Below are 22,126 nucleotides of genomic sequence, written 5' to 3' on the forward strand. Positions count from 1 at the left end.
TTCTGGATAACATCAGCAACAAGCTTTTCCGTCCTAATTTGTGTTTGAAGTGGAAGTAACAGATTTGATCGGAGTACTTTTACTGTTGTCAACTTTACCTTAGATTATAATTTTTGTTGCATTGGTTGTATTATTTCTTCCGATGGCAGTTATTTACTACTGCAGCAAAGGAAAAATCTGTTCTGTGTAAGAGGACACTCTAGGCACTTCAAGCTGTTGAGTATCAACATTACTGTTTGCTTTTGCACTAAATACAAAAATAAGAGCCCACCTGGACAGTAATAGTTATTGTAAATAGCATTCTATTCATGATCAAGATTGATACCATGTGTTCCACTTTGCAGCATGCACAACTTTTCTGCTTAATCCAATGGTAATAGCTTCCACCCAGAAGTAATAAGCTTACTCTGTTCTCAAACCCCGTTTCAGATCCATGTTCTGCTTCTAAAGATTTTAGATAAGCTTCTGGAAGACACAATTCCTTCAGAATTGGTACATAATTATTATTTAGGAAGGAAGGAGATCTTTTTATGAAGGTGATGATGGAATTGTATAGCAATGATCTGGGATTTGAAAGAACTTCCCAGGAACCCTGTTGTTTTGATGGCCATTTTTATCTTACTTAAGGAGGAGAAAGCAATGAAACTCATTGTTTTCATTGGTTTTGCAAACACTCTATATTGTCCAATTTCTCTGGAAGCTTTGGAACAGGTTTGTCGTACACTAATAAAAACAGTGCTGTTTCTGTTTCTAATGTGCATTTCAGTTAGATTGAAGTAGCCATACAAGAATGATCCCTTCAAGATGCAAAGTGTATTGTGGGCCAATCTTGTTCGCAAAAATATTTTAAAGAGAAAACAAATTATACAGAGGATTTTGCAGTATCATTGTCCTCTACTTTGTGCTTTAAAATAACACCAAGCATTTCCATGAGTGCTTTTGACCCAAGTTCCCCTTTCCTCTCCTAGCTAGCTTGAAAACAGCAGTCAGAATGCTTTGTTTACCAGGAGCAGCCTGCCACTTTCCACAGACAGGGCAGTTGGGCCAGCTCAACAAATGGTCATTTCTCACAATTTTATGCTGTCCTTCATTCTTACCCATTCTGATATTATAATGAGGCCGAGTAGGTACTGCGGTTGGGTATGGCTTTGTTATTTCCTTTTCTAAGGCATTGAGCTTTAACAACTACTTACACATTTTAGTAAGAATTGTAGTAAGAACAAGACTGATTCACTGTGATTAAAACTTTCTCAAATACTCCGTTTTCATTGTTAATAGTTCCTCATCAATGCTGTCAAGTGCAGGAAAAGCAGGTGCTACAAATACCTGGGTGGACTCCCCCACAGATGAATCCTGCAGTGACACCAGAAGCCTTTAGTTGAAGTAGAAATGGGGACCAGTTAGTTTCTTTCATAAGAAATATCTCCAGTCTGCAAAGAACTGCAAAACCATTCATGGATTCTCATGGAAGAATGGTATTTTTGCTCTACTTCCTGGCATTGTTGTTTATTCTGGTTTTGAGTCTAGGTCACGATAATATTTCAGCAAGGGCAAACTGGCTGTTTTTAAAAGGAAGAAAAGTTTTGAAAGTTACTGAAATAATATTATATCCAAGAACACATAAGAGTGTTTCTGCTGGCATTAGCTTCTCAGGGAGAAACTGAAATCATAGTCTTCATATAAAAGTTTTCAAGCTTGCTGTCTTTCATTCACACTTTTGTTCAAGACACTCTCTCATACTTGTTCCATTTCCCACCTAAGTGTACTCCATTGCATTGCAGAGTCCACGGGGAGGAAAAACTTTACTCAGGTGGCTTGACAGTTAAAATTTTGAGTCTGCAGATCTAGTGAGGAATAGCAGTGGATATACCAGAGCTATTTATCGAGCCTTTGAGCGTTTGAATTTTTTGCTCATTGTATCATAGTAATTTGGTTTACCAGAGGTATTGTGCTGACACTATCTAGCAAAATCATTCTTTTTTGTCTTCAGATACCTGTTATTCTAGTTGATTTGTAGATGATGTGTGAGCAAGTGCTCAGCTATACTTTAGGAACTGTAAGAAAATATTTACTTTGATATCTCTGCTGAAAATATTTTCTGAAAATGAAGGAGCATGTTTTAATATTGCTAGTTAGATTGGAAGCCAACATGTCTATCTGTATCAGTAGTATGATGCAGTCAGGGTTTAAAAGTGGTGACTTTAATGAAGGCAGAAAAGACCTCACTTTAGTATTAACATCTCACAGAAAGTCCATGGTCTTCTGTCTGGTATCATCCAACTGATGATAGACCTCAAATCATGGATGTGGATTTATGGATGTTTGCAAATATGATGTTTTTCAATGAATGTTACGTTATATGATTCAGGATTATACTGTCTTGAGTTATGTTATTGGAAAATGCTAGGATCTACGCCATGCTAGTAGGAAAAAATACTTGAGGTATACTGTCATATAACGCTTGTACATCTCTCAAGGCAATTCTGACATTCACTAAATGAGAGAGATTTTTCAGACTGATGAAGATAGGCTATCATTGGTTTTCTTCCTTCTGCTTGATGTTTATAATTGTAATCAACATGCTGGTGAGAATGATGATGTGGTTGTGTCACTTATCTCAGGGGCAATATTTTTGTGTTCAGGTAGAGCTTCCATAGCACTGGTGACTGTTGTCACCTTTTGCATTATTTTGCTGATTGGGCTGGTGTTTTAACTTTGTAGATGCTGAATATTTTTAACTTGTTTTTAACAGATATAGTGAAAAATAAAATTCAGAAGGCATAATGGATGCATCATTCAAAAATGATTGCATTCGAGTTGGAGAGAGGCCAACAAGTTTGGTATTAAGTGTTGTCCTGTGTGACCAGAATACTGCTTTCACTTAGGCAGTGAGGAGACCACTCACTGTAGTTTCCCAAGGAATGCTCAAATCAGGAAACAGTAACATAAATGCTGCCAGGGACATCCCTAAACATTTTGGAGTGACAGGATAAAAAGCAAACCAAATTCAAAGGAGACATGTAAACTATATCCCTCCAACATGCTTATTTACTCAGGTTTGTAACAGCATCTTCCCAGTCCCTGGAATTCTTTATTAAATTTCTGAACTGCAGTTTGTCTATAACAGGATCCTGCACTTGACTCACTGAGACTCTGTCTTGGCAAAAACATTAATTACATTTAAGTTGTTTAATAAGAAAAAAGCAACCCTAACAATTCACTAACATTCACTTTCCTAACATATCAAGGAAATTTTAGTTATTTGTCGATGATGCTAGAACTACAAAGCTTGTAATTTCCTACTTCCTATTTCATATCCTTTTGCACTAGTTTTTGTCAATTACATATTAATTACCTATTTTTAAACTGAATTTCAGTATATGAATATTATTCATATACTGAATTTTATTTTATTCTATTTTTTTTTTTATATTTTTATATTTTATATTTTTTTATATTTTATTCTATTATTTTATTTTATTTTATTTTATTTTATTAGGCATTTATTTTACTCTGTCTACTGAGTTAGAAAATTTTCCTGGAAGCCTATATATTAATGTGAATGGAGAGAAGCCTACATATTAATGTGATTGGAAAGGATGTGACTGAATTATTCTAAAGCAAAAAACAAGTATTTTGGGAAAAAAAAAAAAAAAAAGTTGATTTTACCAATATTATCAAATAAAAATGAGAAAAAATATTAAAATGTTAGGAAATGAAGCATTTTCTATGTCCTCGCTTTCATTGTACACTTGTGAATAACAATAAAATGTCTTTAGCTTACTCGATACAAGTCTTTAAACTATACTTTCCTGTGTAAAAGCATCAAAAAATTTGATTAATATTTTGATATCCTGAGAGGTACAAACCTGATGGTGATATGTCCAGTCAGTCCAAACTATTTGTAGAAATATTTTTACTAAGAGCTATGCTATTAACTCTTTCTGTCTCTTTAATTTATTATAGAGAGACTCAAAATATAGGTCTGATTGGGTCAGAATGACATTTTGAACTTAGAACTATGCTTGGTTTCATTAACCTAAATAGCTACTTTATAGCCACTGAGACTGTAAAAATACAAAAATCAAGAAAAAAAAAATGTAAGTCTTCTCTAGAATGGTTCTAAAATAAAACTTAAAATATAATCACATTTGTTGAACTTCATCAATACTCTTGGTCTTCCTATATTCAGGCACACACAGACATCTCTTCCCAATTCTCTTCTTTTTCACTGGATATGTAAGACTTAGTTTTACTTGTTATCTTCCAATGACAGGGAAAATGTTAAGAGACATATGACTTATTCATATTTCAAGAGGAAACTTCTGCTCAGATTTCTATTAGAAATGCAAGCAGGCATGCAGATCCAGAAATTTATACTGTAAGGTTTGGGGCCTCAAGTTTGGATTAAATGTTGCTAAGGCTGTATGAAGCTCAAAGCAGCCATTTGTGTTTGCTCTCCAGGCTTCTCTCCTCTTTCTCTCCTGGTTTTACTCACAGAGTGGGCTATAACAAGCTTTAGGTGTTTGGTCTTGTTGCCTTTATAGAAAAGAAGGCAGAGGTTTGATGAGGGGGTGCAGAGCTGTCAAGTAATCACAGGTCTTGCTTGAGCTTGTGTTAAGGGATTTACCCTTCCAGAATGAAGTGCAGACTGCTCTCTCTGTGTGAACCCACTCCACACACCAAAGCTGGCAAACTGAACTGATTTTTAAGGGCTTTATTGAAAACACCAGTATTTGGGGCAAGCAGTCTGTGGAGAATTTCCTCTACTGACTCCAACTTGATCTTTTGTCTTTGCTTTTGTCTTCTGGCAGATTCTGATAAAATAGAATCTGACATTGCACATGTGCACTAGATACAAGTGGCAGACAAGTTTAGCATAATTCCTTTCAGCCCCATTTGGGTTGATGCTTAGGAACCAAACTTGAACCTACATGTTACTCTTTGGTCTGTTGCTGGCACAGTACCACATTGTTTTTGATGTGGTAAATGGCTGCTGCTGCCACTGACTTTAGCTAGAAAAGCACAAGCCTCTTCCAGGCTTGGCAACTTTCTTTTCACTTTAAGGAAAAAAAAAAATTATATATATATATATATATATATATATATATATATATATATATTTCTTAACACATTGTTGTCTCAAACTTCCTTTTTTGCAGATGTATTCTGTCTGTAGTTGGAATTTCCCTCAAAAATAAGAGATGATCTATCCCAAATACTGCTTGCCTCCCTGCCTCCCAGCCTCCACCAGTCCCTAGTTTTGTATCAGTAAACTTTCTTAGCCTGTAATCCTGTTTAGGATGAGTGCAAGTCAATACATCTGGCACCACTCAAATGTTTGGCTGAGAACCTGTTCCTGCAATGCTTGTCCAGAGATGGAGCTCTAAGCCACAATTTTCAATGCCAGATGACATTTTGTATGTCAGATATACAGACTAAAAACTTTTAGAAGAATTGTAGGTTTTCTATATCAAGAACTGCTTGATAGAGCTTTCACCACAACAGTGCCCTAGAGGCTTCTCCAGAATAAAGAGAAAATTAGAAATTTTTCTCCCCAGATGCAGAGTGGGCCATGTCTTTTGATGTGGAAATGCCAAAGCACAAGTATGAACTAGATGCACAGTGATAATAAGACTACTGTGCACCCAGTGAGCTATTCAATTGCTTATTTACATGTGCAGTACCCTCCTAATAGCCATTCTGCTTCATCTCCTTGTGTGTATGCAGGAGCAGAGCTCTGCAGGCAAAGTAAGCTTGCAGCACTCAAGATTTATAAACGAGCCCTTCTCTAACACTTATCAGTGCTGTGACTGACAGGGAAGTATTATTTTGCTGATAGCTGTTGGTGCCATGGAGTGGCAGTTGTTCACCGTTCTCTTATTTAATGTTATAATTGAATAAAATGATCTGCCTGTTTTGTGCCTGCACCAAGAAAATAGAGACATTTATCCACGGGAAACTTTTTAATTACTGGTTTTGTTGCTGTTGCTGTTTTGTTTGTTTGTTTAATAACAAAATAATATTTACAGCCTGATGAAAGCTGATTCCACTGTGTATGTGCATGTGTACATCAAACCTATAAAACTTAACTTACTGTAGTCTCACTGAAAAGGACAAATTAGTTTTGTAGTTTTAGTTATTATTATTATTTTTTTTTAAGTTCATTTTTTTTTCCCACCCTTTTCATAAACTGGTAGAGTGAGTGATCACAAAAAGTTACTGTTAACCTAATCTGCCAACACCGAAAACAGCAGTGAGGAGTACACTGATTGGCATCGCATTGGAACTGATGGAAATTGCAGGCTCAGATTCGAGTGCAGCAAGTTCCATAGTTGAATTCACAAAAGCCAGCCATGTCAGGAAAGCTACATGTATCAAAGGGAGGAAAGAAAATGTTAACGTTAGTAATGTTAGCTGAAGAGGATGACTAATACATATTCTTGCAATGAAGCAAATTCAGTCCCACTGAGTTCTTTGCACATCATCTGACTCCTGTCATGTGAAAGGCCCTTGCCCACCTCTTAATTCCGGCTCCTTGTTTCCTTGCCACAGTACTGACATTTCGGTGGAAACATGGTGGTAGTAACTTCTGTGAAGAGCAGAGAAGGGTACTTGAGATTTACACAGGTTCAAAGAGACACTGGATATTTGCAAGGGAAATAAATCTGTTGAGTGTCAGTATGCTCACAGAGACCACCTCCAGCTTAGGAAGACCTTGAGTTGAAAATCATGACGGGCTGGGCAAGCCATAGGGGGAAGAATTCTATACACTTGCCTTATTCTCTTCCCTAAACATCTCCTAATAACCACTGCTGGAGATAGGATGTTGGACTAAGTGGATTTTTGATCTAACCATCTATGGCCATTCTTATACTTTTTGAAACAGGGAATAATAGAGGGTCTAAAATCACCTTTGTACCTCCAATAATTCACCTGCTGTTCTTTATCATAATATGAAAGGGAATGGAGAAGATGAATAGATATAGTTGATTTTGACTGGCTTTTAAGTTATGTATTGAACTCATGCTTGAAACATGACTTGTGATATAAATGAAGCATAACCGAATACATAACTGTGACAAATTGATATTAAACGGTCATTGTGAGAAGAGGTGGGAGTGAAATGTGACCTCGCTCTTTTGTTAGTTCCTTTAGAAAAGTCTCTATAATTATTTTGTAGTACAGAAGTTTCTGTGAGTCAGTAGTCTATGCTACCTTTTTTTCTGATTCACTGTGTTTCTCTCTCAAAATTGCCTGCCATTGGTTGCCACTAGTACAGAATTTTTTTCAATAGCTCCAGTTCTGAAGGATTGGTTGTGTGACCTGGGTTTGTGGAATTGCAGAAACAATGTAATTTACTTAGTTATAAATGTTTGCTTTTGTAGCTTATTATTTTAATCAAAGTTATATTTTAACATAGAAAAAGTTAAAGCATGTGCAATGCTGAAGCCAAAGGTTTAAAGAGAACAGCATTGTAACTCAAAACCGGTCTGGAGTCTGTCACTTTTTGGTCTGCAATATCGTCTGTTGCAAATGGTCCTGTTCAGATGAATCAAATTGCTAAGGGTGTAAGCTGTTGTTTACCAAGACCTGGGATGCTGGTATAAATCCCAGAGATTAAAGCAACTTTCATCATACTGGACATTGGTAGGCAATCTGTGAGAGTAGTTTTTATGACAGACAGCCTGCACTTGCACAGGCTTCAGTCTCACTCTTCCCACTTAGCTCACTCACATCCCACCTCCTCCTTTTAGAAAGAACCATTACCCACCTTACAGTAACTGCAGCTCTCAGAGATGCTCTGTCAACTGGCAACCCACTCAAAGTGTTCGTTTAACCTGTGTGCATGCTACCTTGGAGTCTGCAAGCATCAGGCTGTGTTTGGGCTGCATATGTGCCCTTATCCCATCTCCACTTCTTAGAGCAAGACGAGCAAAGTGGCCCCAACAATAGCCTTCTTAATTTAGATTAATTAGGCTCATTACCATCAGAAATGGTGCTAGCTTGTATGACCCCCACTCATATGGTTAAATTTGCCTCAAAAGAGCCAAAGCTGCTGTAAGGTTAATTTCCTTTCCCTGTGTTTTTGTCTGCTTCCTAAATAATCTGTCTGCTTTGCTTTATAGCAAAAAAGGGACCTGTGTTAGAGCTGCTTTGGTATCATGGGGTTCTCACTTCATTCTTGGTGTTAATGAGAGGGATCCTTAGCTCCTTGAACCATCACCATCCTTTCAGCAGATCTGAGCATCTGGGTGGTATATGGTCATGGGACTGTGCTGCACTGCTGCTGTAAGAGCTGAAGGCATACACTATGGATTTCTGGCTAGTAAAATAAGCAGTAAGTTTCAGGTAGTTGTCATTACAAATTTCAACTATAGAAACTAGTTAAGCATACTCTAAATATTAAGTGAATTCCAGCTTGACAATTAATTTGAGGAAGAGAGATGATTTATTCAGAGATCTGCCTTTATATGGAATGATTTGTTGACTCTCTCCTTGAGTTACCTGCAAGGAATATGAAAAGTCTGGGTGAATTATAGTGCAAAATTGTTTATTAACAATAATGCAAGAGATCCTTTAAAACATCTGTAGATTTTTCTCTCAAGGAAATAAGCAACACTTGTATGCATGTACCTTAGTTTGAGGTTCACAGTAATTCAGTGATGTTTATATCAGAGTTTAGATCTTAAATTTGTGCTCTCAGAAAACTGGTGTTTGAGGGACTTGTTATTCTAGTCAGATTTCATGCACTCTTCAACTGGCTTTCCTTTAAGCGAGCTGAGAACAGTGTTGAGCATTTGACATATCTGGTCTAAAGACAGTTCTTTCTGGGTAGAAGAAATCTACCCAGGAGAATCTCTAATCCTAGCAAAGTGTGTGTTTTGACCATTCATAAATCTACACATTGTGGCAGGAGAGCATAATCCTTTAAATTAAGACATGATTTCCTGCTCTAAATCAGTGTGTTCTTAAATTATCAACTGTCATGGAAATCACCTGCAGAATACAGGTGATTGTATGAAAATATGGAGAAACTGAGTTTTGGCAAATGTTTAGGCCATGCTAATGAGAATGTTTGTGGTGAATAACTGAAGTGAAGAATGCAACAGTTCTGAGAATCAAATTCATATTCAGAGCACCTGTTTGAATGTATTGTTTGGGATTTCTTTCTTGGCATTGTCTTATCTTTCAAGTTTCCTTAGAAATCAGGGAGAGAATCTAACACAATGGTGACTGCAATGAACTTGGAAAGTTCTCAGGCATGACTCTAGGATTTGGAACTATACAAAAACAAAGCTGGTGTTGCTTTGTGTCTGATTGGCCTCATGACAATATAGAAGGATGAACTGGAAGCTCTGATGCAATGTGTTGAATAATGAGAAACTAACATGAGGTAGGAATATCACTGCAGTTTTTGTTTTGAGAGTTGTTCCTAACAAAGAGTACTTGGATTGATGATGCCCAGAGGTGCTGGTCAGAACAGGGGATCAGTGTAGAGCTCTGTGCAAGGCAGGAGCAGGAGACGTTGGCAACAGCAGATTTAAGAATTATCAGTATGTGGGAGAGAAGTTTGTGCTGAAGGCTGGACAGTGCTATTTGGCTCAGCAGGAGGCAGGTACTATTCCTTCCAAAGATACCTGCCCTCTGCAATTAGCATCACCCCTTTCTCTGAGGGGTGATGCTCTTTAATCCCTGGATGGGGTCTCTCTGCGTAGCTGAGGCACCCGCTGACTGTTTCTGAGAAGTGAAACACCTGTTTTGCAGACACTCTCCCTTTTCAGGCATCAGTAATAAAAACGGTCACAGATAGGCCTCCAGCCTTCCAGTGTGCTGGGGTACGGGTTTGAAAACTGCTGAGTTTCTAAAGACATCTCCTGCCTTGAGCAACAGTATTTGATGAAGCCATCATTCACTACCATGGCTGATTGATGCGATGCCTGTGGATGGTGGTGGCCTGGGGAAGAGATGAAGATGTGAGCTTGATGTTGGCAGGTCCCAGGGGTGCCACCGTGTTCTCTGCCTGCATCTCTCTACCACCCTGGGGCTGGACCTCTGGCTTCTCCCCTGTGGTGCCCACCATTAGTGGTGTCCTTCATGAAGCAACAGCTTTTGGTGAGCTACTCTGGAGAAACACTCTTGGGCAGCCATAGCTGAAAAAAGCCTCAGCTCCCTGAGCCCTCTTGACCCTCCAGGCCCCTGTTGTGCCCCTGCAAGATGTGATAAAACATATTTGGAAAGGGAACAGGCTTTCCTCCATTTCACCTTACTGTTGCTGAGGTGTGGTGATCAATAAAGGCGAGAAATCTGTGCAAGCGAACTCTGCGTGCAAGCCACTTCAGGGGTGCAGTGACAGGGTGAGATCTCGCCTCCTGCTCCCTTGAGAGCTGGTGGCCGCCAGTGAGATAGGTCTTCAGGACAAGTTCCCACCAAACTTGCATTGCCCCTTGGTGTCCATGCATCATCCATGTGCACTTGCAGGCCTTGTGGGCACAGGAGCAGAAGGTGTTGGGGCCCCCTCAGGAGAGCTGACCTGCCCTGGGGAAAGTGCTACTCCTCTCCCAGGCCAAAGCCCCTTGCCTTTTTTCCCCAAACCAATTAGTCCTGATGTGGTCTGTGTTTCTGTACCTCAGGCACAGAGTAACTACAGCTTTAGAGTAGCCTTGTTCTGGCCAAAACAGACCACCTGCCCAGAAATGAGAAATGCACTAAACCATGTAATTTACTTACCTCGGTAACATCTGTAAGGAACTACCAGCACAAAACCAATATTTTTTTTCTTGACCTTTTTTATAGCAATACATATTTATGTTTATTTGCAAAAGTGAGCTTTATAGCCCTTGCAACCATGCTCCTGAACATTTTCCTGACAGGCAATCTTTCCTGTTTCTAACAAGCAAGGTTAAAAGACTATAATAGCCAGTTATTTGACTTCAAAGTAGGACTGAGATTTACCATCAAGTAACAAAGCTTTTTCTAAGCAAAGCCAAAGTCATGTATCTACTGTGTTATTATTTCAAAGTAAGATAATATGTGACGACATTTATTCAGCATAGGAGTTTTTCAGTGCTTGTATTTTAGAACAAGTATAAAAGGTCTGTTTATTTTTTTTGTTTCATTGTAATGGTCACACACAAAAACAGTTTTAGTTGTCAACCATTCTTCATATAGGGAAAAAAAAAAGGGGGGGGGGGGGGGGGAAGAGAAAGCTTTATTGTTTATGATTACAAGCCAAAGCTAACAGCCTTGTTTTGGACTTCAGTGTTTCTGGATCTGGCTCCAGACACAGATCCCTTCCTACTCCATCATTCTCATTTAGCCATCTGTATCCTTTCAGTGGCTCCTCTGTGCTGTGTGATCCAGGACACTCAGATGCCAGCAGACAAAATTGTCCTAGGGGATCAGATTTGAGTGCTGCAGAGCAGGCAGTGCCCCCAGCTTTTAGTCAGATCTGTGCATCCTCTGGTCACTCACTTGTTTCTCCCATTGTTCCCTACCATAAGGAATATTCTGAATTCTTCAAAGGGAGGAGCATCCCCTACCTGGTGAACAATTCAGCAATTGCTTTAAATAATTTGCAACTAACTGTCACTTGTTAAACTGATAATCAAGAAGCCAATTATCTGCTAACTGTCCTAAATACGAATCAGCAGTAACCAAAATGTTCCTCTCTTAAATAAATATATATTTTCCTGATATTTCAGAGCTTTTAAAACGAGTAATAATAAGTACAGTTATTTGTTTTGAAAAAAATAATCCCCCATATTTAAATGCCATTTTCCACTCCTGAATTGTAAAATTGTGTATTTATTTCTGAAGCGGCATTTATAATTTTAACCTTTTTTTAAAGTGTTGTTATTTTTAATGTATTATTATTAAGGCTGTTTAAGACTTAAGTCACAGGGCATGGTAGAAAGTTTCTCTTTCTACCTCTTCACCTTATTCGTTTATGTCACTGAAGTCTTCATGTAGCCCCAGGTCTTAAAATGAAAATGTGATCTGTTGCAAGTTGTGTTGGTGCCTAGCAGATAAAGTCGTATGCATTTAAAAATCCTATTCTTGGAACACTATGTCTTTTACTGTATATACATTTATATTTACATGCAATGTGATCTAGAAGTGGTACATACCAAAAGAGAACATGATTATTATATTTTTTTTTTAGCCATTAATTATAAAACATTTTGCAAACTCCAAAACTGTTCCAGAGCAAAAGCATATAAAGTATGCTTTTTATTATATATTTATTATATATTTTTATGAAACTAGATTTTTTTTACAGGTTTACAAAACAAAATCTTCAGAATTTATATCTTATGACATAGTACCATTGAATGAGTACAGCAAGCAAGACACTGATGTATGATGGCTCACCTATGGCTTTCTAAGTACTAAATTGAATTAGAACATTAACTATTTATACAATATTTTCTTCACTTTTTAAATTCTGATCTGAATAGTTGTGAATAGTTGTTTTATGCTATATTAACTCTGCAGAGTCAACACTTTGGTCAATCATGGTTTCAAGTGTAAGTATTTCTGAGCACATCCTTTCAAGAATATATCCTGGTGTCTTTTTAAATTCCATGTGTATGTGAATGTGTTTGCTTCTTTTCCATGGAAGATAATTAGGAGGGCACAATAGCAGCTGGTGTATTCAGGTACTAATATATAAAGTTCCATTTCATCCTGTACCTCCAGTTTCAGTCTGTACACATTCCTGGCTACTAACCCCCCAGTTTTGATTCCAGCTTCACTGTCTGTGATAAACATAGGCTTGTAGAGCCCTGGGCAGGAGTTTGCACCATTAGCTAAACCATGTAAGTTGCCACACAAGAGATGCTTTGGAGAACAAGTAAGCAAGCTGAGGTCCAAATTCTGCACTTGTTTCATCAGCTGAAGGATGAATCGTTTTATTAAATAGCCAACGGACTATTTAGCAGTAGAGTGGCTGAGAAAGTAGCACAGTTGGCAAATTCCAGTGCTTACAAACACCGGATACACAAACCCAGAAGCATGTCAAGACACATGGTAACCAGACAATTTATCTGCAAAATCTTAATGCTAACAACACCAAATCCAGAGTTTTCAGATGTAACTCTTAGGCTGATAATTCAAACCTTTATTAAGCACTATTTTAAAAATGTATTATGACATATAGCAAATGAGCAAAGTGAATAAACACATGGGCAAAATGAAGAGAGCATCACTGCTTCTGGATTTGACTTTCCCAGTATAATCACTACTGCCAGCAGTGAATACATAGATATATTTACATTGTATCTTTGTAAGAGGATGTTTATGGATATGACATATGTTGCTCTGCACCCTTAAAACCTGAGAGCTAGAGTCTCTCTCAATACCATGTGCATCTCTGTTCACTTCAGAAATATGCAATACTGCAGTAGTGAACATGGTAAAAGAATAAATAGATCCATAGACATATGGACAAACAGATGGGTTAAGACAGACTTTGTCACTTTTTCCCTAAAAATCCAGTGTGATACTTAGCTTTTGTGTACACAACGACACTAAGGTGTCAGCCCAGATCATTTCCCTTATCTTAGTAATATTTAATGGATTTACATAAAGTTTTCACTTGAAAATGTGGAGGGGTGTGTGTGCACATTTTGCAGAAATGTACTGGGGTTAGTAATATAAACTTCTATATTACTTCTTACTTCTATTTTGAAAAACATTGTGAAGGTATAAACTATGTTTGAACTGGACAGAGATGATGATGTGGCATGTGACTGAAAATATATATTTTTTAATAGATGATTCAGCCGCAGAGAGTTTTAATGGCAATGAGACCGTGGGACACAGTTCCAATGCTTCAGGGGGAACACACTGCAGGGAGATGGCAGAAACCAACAGTAATGGCAAAACAAATCTGGAGCAGGATGAGCAGCCTCTGAACCTGAGTGACAGTCCCCTCTCTGCTCAGCTGACTTCAGAATACAGACTAGATGATCACAACAGTAATGGAAAGAACAAATACAAGACTCTCCTAATTTCTGATCTCAAGATGGAACGGGAGGCAAGAGAAAATGGAAGCAAGGTAAGATGCTTCCACATGCTCCAGCTATGAAGTGTGTAGCTTAGAAAAGGAAAAGATGTGAGGCCAAACCAAAGATTATTCCCAAGTATGCGTTTATGCAATGTGTCTAATGTTTGTCACATCGTTGCTAAAATGCTATACACAGATGTGTATGCTCTGCTGCACACATATGATGCATAAGTACGTTAAGGTGTGGGTGTATATGGGTGTGTACATATAGGCATATATAATGTGCTTACCCTGGAAAAAAATATCACTGCAGTTCTCCATCAGACACAAATTTTATCAGTTCATTAATGGAGAACTGTCTACATTATCCATTTTAAATATATATATATATATATATAATATGTATGTAATGTAATACATATACATATGTATATGTACTGGGATACATATCTATATGTATATTTATAGATGACCATCTCATTACATGTATTATGTATCTGTAGAATGAATCCGCATGAATGTTAAGTGTGTATACCCAAACAAATTACTACATGTGAATTAACAACATCTGAAAGGAACTGATTTGGTTCCTTCCTGATTGTTTATATTATGCAGGCACCTAACCTGAATTAGAACTGACAAGTTTGCTTTAAGAAGCTGAAATCCCCCAAGGGCTTTTCTCTGTAGTTGCCATTATGTGGGTAAGGAGAAGAGAGGGTGGTTATATTGTGAATAAAGACAGATCCTATGGACTAGACAGCTAGCTTGATACAAATATATTTGTCATGAGGGCATACTGTAGGGAGGGTGAAGAAATGACCTGCATCATAGCATCATAGAAATTATCCGTTGATCCGCTCTGCTCTTATTGGTCACAAGTTCCTGTTTTCCCTTATTTATTATTTTTATTTATTTATTTATTTTTTATAACTCCCAACTGGATTACCTCTTTTACAGTGGCAGTGATGAGATGTTAGTACTGGATCCAAATACTATTAATGCTGGTCAGTAGCTTTCAGTAGCACACTACAAAATAACCTGAGAAGATATACTTTGAATTGCCACATTTTTTTTTTTTTTGCAGAGCTTTGAAATAGGAATGATATGGAAAACCACTATTACTAGGTAATTCAGAAAGGGATTGTACATAACTGATGTCTAGAGAACAACAGTTATTTACACTAAAGTTTTAACTCCTGTCTTCATTGCTTGTGGAGTAAAAATAAAAACTTGAAATGTTAACTCAAGTGTCTGGTTTTGGTGGGTATAAAAAAGGGAGACAATATAGGTGATTGTTAGTCATTCTCTTTCTTGGCCATTCAAGTCGAGCAAATCATATATCCCCAAACTTTCTCCATCAAATTTTAATGAAAACTCATTTATGACTTACTTAAGTGACTTTAAACTTATTTGAAACTTTAGTCTTAAATAAGTTTTATTTAAGACATGACTTTAAACTCATTTAAGACTACAGCTATTCAGAACATTTTTAATAAAGTTAAAATTTGTAGAACAAGTGTTCTGAATAGCTGTAGAGTGTGTATACTCTCCAGTGCTGGATTTACTCAGTACTTCGACTATTGCACAGTGAGTTCCAAATTGGTGCGTATGAATGGTATTTTCATTTGCTCTGGGGCACATTGTTCCAGTGAACCTTCTATAAGCCAGTCACCCAAATACTGATAGACACACAGGCTCTCTTGCCTGAGGTACATTACTGCTTCTGCCATTACTCTTGTAAATACACAAATAAGCTTGGTGAAGGAAGGGAGGAATTTTAACGTGGGACTCATTTGTAGCTAAGACAAGAATATAGCCTAATGTTACATTTCCAATTTTAATCAGTTCCAACTCAGATGAAAAAAAAAAAAGTTATTGAAAAGTGTTAAAATCTGTTTGTAATGAGTTGAGATGACAATCAAACCTGTCTCATTCTTTGTTATTCTACAAATTTTAAGAGGCCTGAATCATCCCCCACATCTATATACTCTTTCATCACTCACTGTCATCCTACCCACTCTATACTGTGAACAATATGCAAATTTACCTCCCTTTTTTGTCCTAGTGAAACTCATGTTAATGTTTACCGTTTATTTAAATGTATAATTTATTAAGTATGCAGTAAAGATTATTAAATATGGAGTGAAGACTTCAGGAATAACACTCCTGGGATTAAAAAAAAAAAAAAAAAAAAAAAGTAATGTCAGAGGTTTGTAAGCTAAGTGTAGAGTAAAATAATATTTTTGTGGCTACATTCTTATTTTACAGATGTATTCCATCCTTCTTAAATTTAAAAGTACTTACAGAATGTTTTTAGAAGTAACAAAAAACATTAGTGTGTTAGAACAGAATGGGCTATACAACACCTCAGTGTTTCATAAGCATACATATACACTTACATAAATCATTACTACTGGTTTATCTTGTGCAGTACCTTATGTGCTAAAGAGTCACAGAATGTTTTACAAGCCCTAGACCTGATCAAGGAGATCCTCTTGTGCTCCGCTGGTGATTCAGGATACTGTGCCACTCCAGAAGAGTGTTCTGGCTGTTACTGAGCTGAATCATTTTGGACAATGCAGAAGGTCTGACTCCTAGTTGGTTGCAGTACCCACTGGATGCACTTGAGCAAGGCAATCACAAGGAACCAGCCAAAATTTTATAATTTTCTACCAAAAAGGAAACAAAATAATAATAACAAAAAAAAAAAAAGAAAGCAGGGTTGGCAATAAAACAAATTTACTAGGAGCCACCTGTCAACTACCCTTTTTACGCAGAATACATCAAGTACATGTGGTGTTTGTTGAAGATATGTAGGAGTTCTAGCATCTAACAGCACCCTCACAGCTTCTGACCTCCATCCATTCACAGCTGTACAGTTATCAGACATGATTAGACCTGAGTAATGGCATCATTAGTAGTGATGGGTGAGCAAATGTGTTTAGCGTAACCTCTAATCATGTTTTCATGAGAAAAATCATCTGCAGTGTTCACCAAATATCAAATTGATATGCCACTTACTGTAATGTGGAATTCTTATCGTATCTTTTTGTGGCTGAGCTGAGAAAAGTTACATGAAAATATTATAAAATAATAATAATATTATAAAATAATAATATAAAAGTTACATGAAAATATCTTTTTTTTTTAATCTTTTTTTTTATCTTTTTTTTTTATCTCTTTTTTTTTTTTTTAATAGGGGGAAATATTTTTTAAATTATTGGACTAGCATTGCAGGAAGTAATACATTATGCTTCCTTCAGCTTCTACAATGGCCTATTCAGCCTGCAGAAGATGTTGCTTGCCTGAGCTGGCCAAATATTTCTGAAACCTACAGGCAAAGGGACGGTACTAGGAAGATTTGTTGGCTGATGTGTTTCCTACCTGCTCTGTCTGAATCACCTTTTTAGATACTGTATCACATATGCTTTAATTAACTGAAAAGCACAATTTCGCTCGTCGACTTGCATTCATTCAGGCCTGACTTTAGGTTTAAAGATAACTTATGCTGCCACATCAGAGCCAAAAATAAATAAATAAATAAATAAATAATAATAATAATAAAACATTTCATCATATTTTACCTCCTCCACCAAATCACAGGTATCTGAGCTTATTTTTTCCTGGAAACAATCACTTTTCTTGCATTGCATTTTACGTATTTGGTTGTACAACACTATTTTCAAGAGTTTTTCCTTCACAAGTAGTGGTGGGCTCCACCACTTGCCAATATAGCTCTGATTGATTATTTTGTACATGCTGTAGAAATATGATCAGAGGAATTATTTGGAGAGGGAAAAAAAAAAAAAAAAGTAGTATTTCCATCATATTTTCTTTGTAAATTGGACAGATAATTGGCAAATGTTTTATGAAACTGGTTACTTCTTTGTGCAACTTTGATTTTTAGAATATCCATCTTGTAAATGCCCGTTTTAAGCAGTTATACACTTATGCTATGTGGAAAGATGTCTAGATAGAGACCTCATTGTGAAAGTGATGGAGTACCAGATGCTGAAACAGGGATAATTAACATTTTCCTAAAATCAGTGCTATCTAATGTACGCAGAGAAAATCATTAGTGATTTGTAAGAAATATATATTTGGGGGGAATAAATCAGGTTTCCTTGTCTGAAAAGACTCTGATGAATAACTGGAGATTAGATAAGCGTGTGAACAAATTTTAATTCAACTTTGCAAACTAGTTGGGTGTGTATTTAGTCACTTTAGAGAACGACTTTAAAAACTGATGTTGCCAACACTCCTTAAAAAAGAATTATATTTCAGAGGACAATCTAAACTTTCTCTTTGAATCCTCAGTTTCAGGCAGTGAGCATGTGTGGTAACCTCTTCTTGGTGTAAAAAGACCACATTTTCTGTGCAGCGGAGAGGGTTTACAAATTGTAACATAAGCTTACAATCTGGACCAGAATGTTTACCATTAACTGAAAAAATGTTATACAAGGAAGAAATGTTTTTTCACAGTTTCCATTATATATGTATATATATGTAAGTACGTATACATTTATGAGTGTATATATAGGTTTTATAAATTTTTATTGAGCTGATATTAGGGAAGTGACCCTCCAATAAGACCCAGCAGTAGAACTTCCTACAACCATTTAGGGCTGTACTGAAATCAGTGGAGTATTGCCTAGTTGCAAAAATAGGTACATATATATCTTAACAGGGCTGAATCTCTGTACTACGGAAGAATTATAAAATTACTCACTGTAAATGTTCTGCAAATGCATCTTTGAATTTAAATACCTAAGCAATGAGATTTTTGATTTCAGATTCGTGTTATTGCTTTTCCTACACCATGTATTTTATCTTGAAAACTCATATAACTTTATCTTTTCCACATCATTCATTTCATGAAATATAGCAAGCCCAATCCTATTAAATGATTTTGTTCTTCCTGCATTGGGATAATAAAGTTATTGTGATATAGTATGAGAAAATAATTTTTTGAGATAAACAGCCATACCTATATTATGCTGTATATTCTACCTAGATTAATAAATACTTCGTCATGAGTGTATTGTGAAGGACATTTCTCATTTGTAAAACTTCTATTTGGAATTTCCCAGATAGAAACATGTTCTACTGGTCATGAAAGCCTAGGAGACACAATAAAGTGAGGTAACAAGGAGACACACAATGTGTGTCCATTTTGTCCACATACCTACTAATTGTAGGCAGTTGGCTGTCTTTTTTTCTGTCTGACTAAATCTGTGATACTAAAATTGGATGCCTTCTGTTCCTCCGGATGTATGGTAGGCCAAGCTAATATGCATTATCACAGAATCATAGAATGGCTCTGGTTGGAAGGGAACTTGAACATTATCTAGTTCTAACCCCTCCTGCCATAGGCAGGGATGCCACCCACTAGATCAGGTTGCCCAGGGCCTCTTCTAACTTGGTCTTCAACACGTTCAGTGATGGGGTATCCACAGCTTCTCTGGCCAGCATATTCCAGTGCCTCATCACCCTCTGAGCGAAGAATTTCCTCCTAACTTCTAATCTAAATCTCCCCTCCTTTAGTTTAAAACCATTCCCCCCTGTCCTGTCATTATCTGACTGAGCAAAAAGTTGCTCTCCATCTTTTTATAATCCCCCTTTAAGTACTGAAAAACTGCAATAAATGGTTATGGTTATGATTTGCTTGAGTGTGTAACCGGCTGCATGGAGAAGTACACAAGATTAGTAATTGTTCTCTAAGTCTGTAAAGAAAACCAATTTTAAAGGAGAGAACAGCAAATAATGATTGCTGCATGCAGTGACCTTCAATTATAATGTGCAGAGCATTATAGTTACAGTGGCTCACAACACTGCAGATCTTTCATGGGGTTTCTAAAAGGGAGTTCTTGCTTTCTGTTACTCCTTTAATACTAGACTTTTTAAAGTGTTTCTTAACTTTTTTTTTTTTTTTTTTTTTTCTTTAGCTTTATGTGAAGAACAGTATTGCTGTCATAGGTCACTGCCAGGGGCTGTTTGTCCCCAGCTATTGAAACCAAACTATCGTTGTACTGGATGCATTTACACTGCTGCAGGTTAGCCTGGCAGGCTATAAGTGAGAAAGATCCCAGTCTAAGATGGCATTTAAAGACTATAACCTTGCCTGGGATCTGAAAGCCAGAGCATATGTGAGATGCAGAGTGAAGAGTCATTTGAAGTTCCTGCATGTCATTCTAGGTTAAACTTTTGTCATCTCTGCTGGTTAGTCCAGCTGTAACATCTTGCAACATCTATTTTTCTGGGACTCACCATTACTGAAGAAAACATATGGAATCCAGGTGATCTGACTGGGAAAAAACAAACAAACAAACAAACAAACATAAAAAGCAAACAAACAGATAAACCTGTTGTAATCTGATGCTACATGAATCCATTTTCCAGAAGTGCATGTGAATTTAGCCATCTATAGACTCCATATCTCTGGAGTGAGGTAGAATGAATTTCAGTGTATTTCTTTCCTACTCTCCCTCTCTCTCTCTCCTCAGTTTTATCAGTAAAGTAATATGAAAGGTCATTTCTAATGTCCAGTGAATATCACATCTGACATTGGGTTTCTGAGGCATGCATAGTCACTCTCTATCCCTATGATTTTTTTTTTCTGCAAACCTTGTTTGCAGGTTTGCCTTAGAAAATGCTCAGAATGTAAGGATAAGGATAAGATATAAGATCACTTTTTTATTTTATTTTATTTTTTTTATTTTTTTCCCAAAGCAATGGTGTCCTCAGGAGCTACAGGGGACTTTTATATAGGCCAATAGTAGCTTGTTGAGACACTTAGGATGTAATTAAAAAAAAACCAACAAAACCAACAACTCTTGATGAAATGTGAAATGGATAACCACCTACCTGAGGGGAAAACTGTAGGAGTTTGGAGTGTTTAAGGAGTTTACATGTTTATAGAGGAGGAGTTTGGTGTGTTTAAGAACAATGTTAGAGACATTATTTACCTTTCCTTTCCTCCTTCTATTTATTATTATTTCCTAGCTAAAATGTTTCTTATTTCTTTTTTAATTCATCATTATTTTATATTTAAGTGTCATAGTTGGGTTTCAGACAAATTGCAGCATTGTCACATAGGGCTTATATTATATATATGGTCACCTCTGCTCTAAGCAGGAAGGAAAGCTGGAAAGGGTAAGATAGAAGCATCTTGTCTTTCTAGGGTACCCTTAAGCTCTACAGGTTGGCTGTTTTGGTACATTGAAAATACCCTTTTGCCCTTCCAGTTTACACTGCCAAGTGTCCGTGTTACAGATTATGAATATGGATTAGGAGTTAGTTAAGCCCTAAGAAAGGTTTTTTTGACAGCAGCTCATCCTCTCCACAGAGCTTCTTGCCTAAAGTTGAATCTCACTTCTTATATTTGGCAAAAGAGGAAACTAGATTTGTTTGTTTTTAATTGTTATATTTTACTTCAGTTCCACAGTCAAATATAAAAAGTGTTAAAACAATGGCATATTTTACTGACTGCTGTTTTGTTGATGAAAATATCTTAGGAGTCCAGGTGTTTGACAGCCTTATTTTATAGTTTAAACATTAAGCCTAGGAAAAGGCTCAGAATGAAATTCTTTATGCTATTGTCAATGACTAGCCTATGAGGAGGGAAACAGTGTAGGCAGGACTTGTTACAACACTTGGTGACATACCAGATTTTGAGACAACAGACAACAATGTAAGAGTGGGGCAGAATACAAAACCAATGTGATATGCACTTTGTGGAGCATCAAGACATCAGCCCACAGTAGGCTGTAGCACTTCAAGGGTACAGCCTGATTCCACCATTCCTACCACAGCACCAAGAAGAGGATGGTGACTTCTTCCATCTGCACCTGAATTGTTATCTGATGGATTCCATCACTGCTGCTTTTTGTTAAGTCCCTGGAAATAGTTTATACCGAGATTCAAAAGTAGAAGTGATAAAAGAAGTGAACTGAAGGTGAAATCCACCCCTGTGGCAATCATGTGTAGGTGGTGCCTGGCTACATTGTCTTTTGGTTTACATCTTACATCTGTGGTGTGTGAAGGCAGGCTGAAATGCTCTGTTGAACTATGCACATTGCTCTTTCTTTGCTGTGCTTGGATTTGTGCAAAGGTAGA

General features: G+C 37.0%; 1 protein-coding gene across 6 annotated transcripts in view; it reads left to right on the plus strand.

The window, feature by feature from the left end:
• NOL4 (nucleolar protein 4) overlaps nt 1–22,126 on the plus strand; it is a gene marked incomplete at its 5' end in the record, with an annotated part of 192,084 nt that overhangs the window by 94,097 nt on the left and 75,861 nt on the right. For all 6 annotated transcript variants that reach the window (XM_082754281.1, XM_082754283.1, XM_082754280.1 and 3 more), the window contains one exon: nt 13,779–14,062. In XM_082754281.1, the coding sequence (XP_082610407.1) occupies nt 13,779–14,062 (284 nt within the window). The remainder of the gene's footprint in view (nt 1–13,778; nt 14,063–22,126) is intronic.

This window comes from Aythya marila (assembly GCF_965140915.1).
Source record: "Aythya marila genome assembly, chromosome: 2".
NCBI lineage: Eukaryota > Metazoa > Chordata > Aves > Anseriformes > Anatidae > Aythya > Aythya marila.